This window comes from Asparagus officinalis, chromosome 1 (assembly GCF_001876935.1).
Source record: "Asparagus officinalis chromosome 1, Aspof.V1, whole genome shotgun sequence".
Taxonomy (NCBI): Eukaryota; Viridiplantae; Streptophyta; class Magnoliopsida; order Asparagales; family Asparagaceae; genus Asparagus; species Asparagus officinalis.
Window position 1 is genome coordinate 20,546,208 of NC_033794.1, and position 9,815 is coordinate 20,556,022.

The window sequence follows — 9,815 nt, forward strand, 5'->3', positions numbered from 1 at the left end:
AATGCTACATTAATGATGATTTTAATTTGGCGTACTTGTTTGATGTGTCCTCTGAATATGAACAAATAGAGATTAATACAGATACATGTACTGATTCATGGCACACATTGTACGTCGAGGCATCACTCACTTTACTTCTAAAATCATCCTTTGCCGCATTCGAAGAGATGGAGGATGTACAGAAGGCTTTCTTCATTGTCCCGTCCAGAAGGAAAGGGCAAAAGCCGATCTATTTCGATAATGTCAAACCTAAATTTCTCAAGTGAGAGAGTTTAGAGGAAGATCAGGGAGTCCCCCAATTCCATTATCATGAACCTAACACCATCAAATTGATAAGAAAGATGAGTTATGACTTTGGTAAATAGGAAGGTTTAAATTTTGGGAAAGGAAGACGAGCGCCGATTCAGCTTTCTACTCTAGAAGGAAAACCTCCTGATTATTACCATAAAACTAAAAGAGGGTTAGGTTAAGTCTCAACTCCTCCCCTTTCAGAAGACAAGACCGGCAACTATCTGTGTCAAGATCATTCATCCGGAATATCCTCATGGAAATCTGATGTAAGTGACAGAGTAATATTTAAAAGCATGTCTGTGAACATGGCTTCAGTTAGTCATCCAGTCGAAGATGCAGAGGATGACCAAGAATTGATCGAATCAACCAACGATCCTTGGATCAAATACCTTAACATCTTGTGGGATACACATTTCGAACAATGTGAACAATCCACTGAAGATAAGGTGATCCAGGTCAACATGGGGAATGAATCCGATCCTAAGAAATCTTCATAAGCGAGAGCTTATCACCACCCGAGAAAAAAGATCTCATATCTCTCATCAGAGAATAGATGTCTTCACTTAGAATTATGAAGACCTGTCTGGTCTTGATCCCAAAGTAGCCATGTATTGTCTTAACATTGATCCGGATGTGAAACCCGTCAAACATCAACAATGCCGGTTATGTCCATAGATCATAGAAGCAATTGAGTCAGAACTTAAAACGTTTATCGACTCAGGCTTTATCAAAGAGGAATAATATCCTGACTGGGTTGCTAATATCATTCCCATGCCTAAGAAAAATGACAAATTTGCATTGACTTTTGTGACCTAAACGCTGCATGTTCGAAGTACAAATTTCCACTCCCCATCATAGATGTCATGATCGATAATACTTGTGGGTATGAGAGGATGTCTTTTATGGATGAGTTTTTAGGATATAACCAGATTAAAATGTATCCTGAAGACGAAAAGCATACTGCTTTCAGAATACCCTGGGGGTGTACTGTTATACGGTAATGCCCTTCAGACTAAAGAATGTTGGTGCAACCTATCAACATGCCATGAATACAATCTTCCAAAAACATCTACGTAAAAAGATAGAGTGTTATGTTGATGATATTACAATGAAGAGCCAAAACAGAGGCGTTCATCTTACAGATCTGAAGATGATGTTCGACATCATACGAGCACATCAACTGAAGATGAATCCAACCAAGTCGTTCCTGAGAGTGTCTAGTGGTAAATTCCTAGGATTTATAATCACATCCAAAGGGATTTCTCTTAATCCAGAAAAGGTTCGTGCTATCCAAGAAATGTCGCCTTTAAGAAATATCAAAGAGCTCAGAAGCCTGCAAGGTAGATTGGCATACATCCGGAGATTCATATCAAACCTCTCGGGACGCTGTCAGCCCTTTACTAAGTTGATGAAGAAAGGAGTTTTATTCGTTTAGGATGGAGATTGCCAAAAGGCATTTGAGGAGATCAAGAAATACCTCACACAGCCACTCGTCCTAGTGGCCTCGATATCAGGAAAACCTTACCTGTTATATGTGAGGGCCATGGATCATTCCCTTGGAGCCTTGTTAGCTCAAAACAACGACCAAGGGCACAAGCAGGCAATCTACTACCTTAGCAGAACCATGATTGGAGTTGAACACTGGTACAATCCGGTGAAAAAGAAGTGTCTTGCTTTAGTGTTTGCTGTTCAAAAGATGCGATACTACTTAGTAGGCCAAACAATCTATTTCATCTCTAAGGTAAATCCTTTGAGAAAGCTCATGACGAAGCCGTCTTCTCTGAATTGTCATCTAGCGAAATGGGCGATCCTTCTATCACAGTATGACATGCAATTATGCCCTAGAAGGCTGTTACAGGTTAGGCTTTGGCAGATTTCTTAGCCGATCATCCGGTATCTGAATCATCCAAATTATATGAAGAATTACCAGATGAAGTCATCGAAGCCATTACAACTTAAGAAGTTATATGGGTATGGAAGTTGTTCTTTGACGACATGTCCAGGGCAAACCCTAATGGAGGAATTACTACTGGCATGGGGGTGTTTTCAGCGAAAGTTGTTTCCATTGCAGATTCCATTAAAACTTCGATCGTTTACAAAGAATTACAATGAAAATAAAAGAAAATACAACTCTCGAGAAAATAACACAGAAATTGTTTATCAACTCCTGCTTTTGTGGGACTTTGCCTGTGCCGGGAACGCTTTAGTTCATGGACCACCGATTCGTAGATCGAGAGGTTGTTTAAGGATCTCTCCTTCGTTTATCGAAGTAAAGATCTGAAAACGAATATCTTATCGATGTAAGATGTCCGTTCTTCCAAAGATCAAGTCTGAGCTTAGATCTCTAGGATTCACCAAATGATGCTTGTCAGAGGGTGAAAATTCTCTCTTTCTTTCTCAAAATCACCAAAGACTCAAGTATCTTCTGCTCCAAAAATGCTCTCTCTCCTTTATTTCGCGTGTAGGGAGGTATTTATAGGGCTCTCAGTGCACCACAGTTGAAACGGAGGCGAAATAACTGACTGGCCGTTTTCTCTTTGGCCGCTGCAGTCTACACTGCCGCGGCTATTGGCGCGGCAGTATAGGCTGCCGCGGCCAAAGAGACGGTTATGAGCACGTTCCATCGCGCTCAAAACTACTCTCCCACGAACTTTAACCACCTTTTTCGTGGTTTAACCGCTTTTCCACGTCAGCACACGTTCTATCTTTGATATGCTGCCACGTGGGCTTCAAAAAATCATCAAATAACTGTCTTATAACTGCCACGTCATCCTCTTATAACCAACGCGACACTATAGGCCGCCGCGTCTAAGCCGCGGCACCTTGGTCTGCCGCGTCATAGCCGCGGCGCCTTGGTCTGCCGCGCCATAGCCGCGGCGCCTTGGTCTGCCGCGCTATAGCCGCGGCGCCTTGGTCTGCTGCGCCTTAGCCACGACGCTTTGGATTGCCGCGCCTAAGCCGCGACACCATTGGCTGCAGCGCCACAGTGCTGTCTGATGACGTGTATATCGTTCTTCTATGTTGTCTTGCATGGTGTTTGAATGTCTATAAGCATTTTTGACGCCTACAGATACCCCCTCCAAAGTATCTCAGACTCATCATTTCTTTTAGAGAGGAGTCTGGGACACTTTGGATATGATAGGCTTTCCCTGCAATTTCTCCAGTTCTTTGTTGAGGAAATTGCGTAGAATGGTCTGTGAATGGCTTCAATCCTTGACTTCTTTATCTCTTAGTCTACTCAATGCTTTGTAGAATAGCTAAGATTCCTCCGGTGCTGCGTTTATCGCGTGCCCGTCGTCGAAGTCTTGAATCAGAACTGTTGTTGAAGAATGGAGAAATAGTTTATACTCATATGCTCTATTAGAGTGTTCGGGAAACAGTTTAACCTCATGTACCCGTTGGGAGGTTCAAGGAGATGCAGTTTATACTCATATACTCATCGGAGTGTTCAGGTATGTGTTCCAAATACAGCAGGAGATGTATGTGTTCAAACGTCGAAGAATTGCCGTGCATGCACAGTATTTATACATGCCAGAGTGAACCATGGTGTGTTAGCTGCCGCGGCAGCTTACACTGTCGCGCTTTAGCGCGGCAACATAGACTGTCGCGCTCGAGCGCGACAGTGTCGAGTGCCGCGCAGCGCTTCGGCCAGTCAGATTATAACTCTGACGTTTGGGCTTCTTCGGGTCACCTTTCCCCGCCTCTTTGAGTTCGAAACCTCTTCCAAAACCCTATAAAAGGATTTTTTCTGGTTTTTTCCCTTTCCACCTCTTCATCTTTGCGTTTGCTCAAACAAAACCTAGGGTTTTAAGATCTAGGGTATTGAGTTCTCTTTGATTTTGATCTTTTCCCTTGATCAAACTTGATTCTATTCTCCCCTGGTAAGAACCGAGCCTATCCCTTGTATTTCATGTTTATTTTGCTATTTAATTCGAGATTTCATCTCTAAACCCTAATTTTCTTTGATTCCAGGTTGATTTCACCATGTCGCCAAAGAAAACCCGTGCTTCGAAGGGGAAATCTGCAGTCTCCGCATCTGAAGAGGCGGAGGCCGCTGCTGCTTCATTTGGAGGTGAGTTTTCAAGGCTGCAGTTCCATCCTTTGGGGGTAAGTTTCTTCCACTTCTCTTCTCTGAAACTGTTGATTTTGTGCATATAACCTCGTTTGTCTCCATTGAGAGGCATTCGGGAAGAGTTGACATCCCCCACCGAGGGGATTGACGCTTCAAAACACATACCTTGTTCAATCAAGGCATGTACCACAGTTAAGACACGGGTATTCGTCGAACTCGTGCCTTTTCAAAATCAAGAGTCGCTGTTCAGTTACCGCGGCAGCTCGTACTGCCGCGCCTGAGCGCGACAGTGTATACTGCCGCGGTAACGCGCGACAGCAACAACTGCCGCGGCTACTTAGTGAAGGTTTTCTCGTCTGTTAGCCTTTTTGGTCCAACTGTTTTCCAACCTTTCTTTGCAGTCCCCTTTCCTTCTGTGGCCTTCTCTGATAGAGAAGACCCAGGTCAAAGTGGTACTCTTCATGCCTCTTTCAACGGCGACTTTCTGGTTAGAGAGGCTCGCCAATTTAGCGAAAATCGTGATAATAGTATTCCAGAGTTGGTTCGTGAGGGAGGTCGTCGTACCCTGCGCGCTCTATTGACTGATTCACCCCTAACTCCAACTCGAGATTCTACTGAACCGTTGAAGAAGACTGATTATCTGTTCGGAGATTCGGTAGAAGATCCAGACAAACTTTGCCGTGGCTCTGAAATTTGGTTGAATGAACATGAAGGTTCTTTTCTATTCCTTCCTCCATTTCCTCGACAGTACTCCCTTCTGCAATTGAGGAATTTGGCTGTTTCGAGGGAAATGACGTGGCACTTGACAGAAGACCATGAGCACGTTCATTGCGGCTATATTGGTAAAGATATTAGCGCTCCTGGCTCCGTCGGTAGGCCTGATGTTCGTGGTCTTCACCCTGGTATATTTGGACCAGATGGTGGGCCCCAAAACGAACTGATGATAAGGGCCAATACCGTAAAGAATAAGCTCGCTCGGGTTGGTCGAGAACTTCCCATTCCAAGATTCAGGTGTTATGGATGGGTTCACTCTCTTCCTGACAAATGGTGGGCTAGGATGACCAAATACGTACTCCATCGTTGGGATCAGGAGTTGCGGGATTTGGGATTATATGCTCCAATCCGAGCCAGTATGCATGGTCTCCCGGTGAGTGCAGATCATTTTATGGCTTTGTTCGAGTCTTATATTCCGGAGACCAATACCTTTCTTACCAAGTATGGGGAATTAGGGCTTCCGCTCCACGAAATGATGAAGGTATCCGGATTGCCATTGGGGAATACTCCTTACCAAGAATATTTTCCCAATAATCGTCAGTTGATGAAAATGAAGAAGGCCTGCTCTCCTGCTTATGACATCCTCTGGGAGTTAACTTGTCATTATCAGATAGCGATAGCCAAGATTGAAGTGAAGAGTAAGAAGGCGGCTCGAGTCAGTTTAAAACAGTTCGCCGACTACCTATTTCAGAACCTTGAGAGCCCGACCGGTGAAGAAGTCTGTGAATCACCGATTCTGACCCCTTCTGACGTCAACCAGCTAATCACGAAGATTAATGCTCAGTCTTACAGAACTGAGTCATCTGAAGGTGGTTTTCTTAAGGGCACCAAGTTCAACACTTTCTTGTGGCAAGCCACAAAGAGAATGAAGCCTGCAACTCTTCTTTCCGGTTATCTGGCCATTTGGCTAAAGAGATGTGTAGTGCCGCATCAGTCTTCTGAGGCGCTTCCTCTTGAAGTTCTCTTTCCCGCCGTGCAACTAGTTGTCAGAGGCAGGTTATCTCTTCTTTCTGCTATGATTGCTGACCTCCATAGCGGTTTGCGTAACCTAGCCAACACCTTTACCAAAGTGGGTGCCGAGCCTTCAACTAAGATTCCTTTGTCGAGCGTCGAATTTCCGTACACCTATTTGATGGCGTGGCTAGTTCTCCATCGATCGGACATGATGTCAGCGCCTGATGCGTCTGATCCAGAAATCCCCTTGCTGCAGCTCTTAGAAGGATGTAAGTGGTTATATCCTTCCCGACCATGGACTGACCGTGTGAGGCAATTCAAGAATGCCAAATGCTGGGAATTCTATAAGTGTTTCCCTCGGTTTTCTGGTGCCTATAATGACACGCTTGTTGACGAGGAAATGCCTGGGGCTAACAGGACCTCTCTCGATACGGGTAGTTTTCATTGGCTCATGAACATTCGCCCAGGCTATAATGTTTTTCGATCGAAGAACATTTGCAGGATTGAGCCTTATTTTCCTTGCCGTTTTGCGCGACAATTCGGCTACGATCAATTGTATATCGGGAATCCCAATAAATGGTTGATAAACTGCGGAGGCCTTATTGATGGGGTACGTGCCTGGTTCTGGAATGTTGCTGGCTGTACCGGAGCTCGATTTAGTTTGCCTGTCGCTGAGCCTGGTCTTTACTTAACCTTCCTCTACTGCCGGTGGATTTTAGCCGCCAATACTCCTCTTGCGAAGAAGAAGCTCCACGAACTGGAATCCGAGGCTGTAGTTCGGAGAATTGTATCAAAAAAAGGAAAGGAGCCCGCTACGTCTTCTCGTAAAGGAAAACAGGTAGCTGATTCCGAAGAGAGCGACGACTTCGAGACATCCAGCGAAGAGGATGAGACCCGAGGCGACGCAGAGGGTGATGTACCTTTGTCTCCCGTGGCTCACAGGACTCGTCGAGCTTCTTCGCCCAAATTACCCGGTGCTCCTTCAAAAGGTATACAAATGAAGGAAAAGAACATTCCCCTGTCGTCCTCCAACAAGATGACCTTGAGATGGCTTTCTCAGGAGGGAGAGGCAGAAGAAGAGGAAGAAGAGGTTGCCCCGCTTATTAACAGGAAAAGATCTCGGCTTACTGCTCCTTCTGAGGTTCAACCTCAGCCGACTCAAGGAACCGAATTACGTACCAAGTTTCGACATGAAAGCTCCGAGGTTCCTCGAGATTCTCGTGCCTCGAAGAGGATTAAAAAGACGGCTCATCGGGAACGCCAACTTTCTCCGTTATTTGAGGAGAAGTTTACTCAGGATCTTCCAGTTGATGAAAGGGGTAAAGTTTCATCTTCATCTCCTTTCTGTTATCTTATTTCTTTTTTGAATAAGGCGTCGCATTTATTCTTTTATCATTGCAGTTGAATCAGAAGAGGAAGGGGAAATCGTGCCCAAGCCTTCTTCTCCGGGTTTAATGGATGTTGATGAATCTAGCTTCACTGAACAAGTGCACAAGGCTATGAACGAGGAACCCCTTCATATGGACATTGTTCCTCCTCCAGCCACCACATCGACCTCGCCAACCGCAGATACAGGTACTGATGTTTTCTCCTTTGGGGGACATTTTCGGAAGATAAGTGAATCAGAACGTGTTCCTCTCCTACTAACTTGTGCGCTTTATCTTCTTTTAGTTAAACTAAAGGAGGTGAGTGCGGGTAGTAGCGCTGCTAATCCCGCAACTATTGTTGAAGGTAATCTCACTTTATTTGTTTTGATTCTTTGATAGTTCTTGTATATGTGTTGACGAGTTCTTCTGTTTAACAGACATCACAGTCGACGAACCGGGAGATATCGAACTTACCCATGATATGGGTATCGGAGATTTCGATGAGCGAGACTTCGATCTTGACATTTCTGAAGATGTACACCAGGAGATCTCCGATATACTATCAAATCCGGTTCCATCCGCTACTGCAGGACCAACTACTCGAGTTGATTCAGCTGAAGCAGATGCATCAAAAGGTATACCCTTTTAGACTCCAGTTTTCAACTGTACTTTCATCTGTTATTGTTCTTGAAGGACTGAAATAAGAATTTTAGACGTAGGACCAACTAACGAAGTTGATGCGTCTACCGTCATCGGTGAATGTGATCAACCTGAAGGTCTGGGTTTCTTACTCTTGGCAAGTCCCCCAGCTGAAGTTGAACCACCAGTCACTGCTCCCCCGACTTCCGCTATTGTCGAAGCTGAACCTGTTGTGCTTTCTGCTCCGACTCTAGTGGATCATGAAGTAGGAGGGTCAAAGGATACAGCGGGAGAACAACCCCCTGCCGCTTCGACTCAGCTTGGTACGTTTTGTCTAATCGTGCTTTGAAGTTGGATTAATACTTGCGGAGTGATCATTCATCCTTTTCTCGTTGACAGAACTTGTTCCTCAAGATTTTGTCGCTTTGGATCCGAAGCCATCAGGTGTTTCAGGTGAACAACCGTCTCCTATAGTAACTCAACCGACGATCGTTATTCCTGAACAGATCCCTGTTGTTATAGAATCTGCTCTGACCTCAACAAGCCAAGGTAACTCGGTCGTGAATTCTTCCAGCGAGCGTACATATTCTTGTACTTAACTTATTTGTTCTCTTTGCAGCTATTTCTTCTTCATTGTCCGAGCGGATTCAAGTTTTATTGGCAGATGAAGATCCGGACAAAGCTGCCCTCTGTGTTGACGTCCAAAGCTTCGTTCATTTCTTAAACGCCATGGTCGATCGGATTCTTCTTAAAGGTTCACCATTTGAACTTTTCAGGAAGTCTCTCGATCGCCATGTATCAGGAATTAAAGAACAGGGGTGCACCGAATTATCTAACTCCATAGAAGCTTATTTGGTCGATCTTAAACAACACATTGAACAGTTACAGAACTTTCGAGTTGATGGCGCACCTTCTTACATCGCTTCCGAAATGGACCTGAGGCTACAAGCATGGCGTGATTCTCAGAAATCCGCTGAATCCGAACTTCAAACACTGAAGACTCGCATTGATCAACTCCGGGTGAGTGCTGCCAAGAAAGCTCAAATCAAGGTAGACCTGTATCGTGATTTGGAATCACGTCGGACAGAGGTAGCCCAGTTAGAGAAACGACTTGCCGAAGCTAAGGATGCTTGCGAATTTTTGGAGTCTGATCTAGCAGAAGTAACTCAAGCTGAGGTGGATATACTCCGGCAACTTAATTTCCAGAACAAGACTTTTGATGACAAAGAACAAGAGGTTGCCAGAATTCAAAGTATCGATGAAAGAAAATTTAAAGCCAAACTGATACCTGAGCTCGAATTGGCTTACGCGACAAAGCTTTCTAAATTAGAAGATGAATTCCGTCATTACAAATTATTGTAATTTTGAAAACATGCATCTTTTCTTTTGTGCTGCTTTGCTTGAACTCTTTTGGTTAATACAATGAACTTTTCTTTTTTATTGAGATTTTATTATGATTACTCATTCTTGTTTAGAATAAATAGTCATAATACTTATAGGATTTTTGGCAAATCCTCAGCCATCAACGGATTTGATATGCCTTTACCAACTACCGTTTGAGTCGGGCTAGTATGTGAATTATCTAAGTCCGTTTCACATATAACGTTGCGCTAAAAGAATTAAACTCTTTTAGGCTTTGAACTATCATATTGAATATGTAGGCTACATGTGTTAGATGTAGGCTTATCTCTAATAAGGGATAGAGATAACATCCCCCA

General features: G+C 44.2%; 1 protein-coding gene across 1 annotated transcript; it reads left to right on the forward strand.

Moving 5' to 3' along the window:
- Nucleotides 4,464–9,572, forward strand: LOC109831619. Its single transcript, XM_020398978.1, has 7 exons — nucleotides 4,464–7,410; nucleotides 7,493–7,666; nucleotides 7,763–7,822; nucleotides 7,896–8,093; nucleotides 8,172–8,420; nucleotides 8,497–8,646; nucleotides 8,717–9,572. The coding sequence occupies exons 1-7, from the start codon at nucleotides 5,154–5,156 to the stop codon at nucleotides 9,457–9,459; spliced, it is 3,831 nt and encodes a 1,276-aa protein (XP_020254567.1). The 5' UTR covers nucleotides 4,464–5,153; the 3' UTR covers nucleotides 9,460–9,572.

Coding starts and splice junctions, on each gene's coding strand:
- LOC109831619 (XM_020398978.1), top strand. CDS start 5,154: ATGACGTGGCACTTGACAGAAGACCATGAGCACGTTCATTGCGGCTAT. Junction 7,667..7,762: donor CTCGCCAACCGCAGATACAG/GTACTGATGTTT, acceptor ATCTTCTTTTAG/TTAAACTAAAGGAGGTGAGT. Junction 8,647..8,716: donor TCTGACCTCAACAAGCCAAG/GTAACTCGGTCG, acceptor TTCTCTTTGCAG/CTATTTCTTCTTCATTGTCC.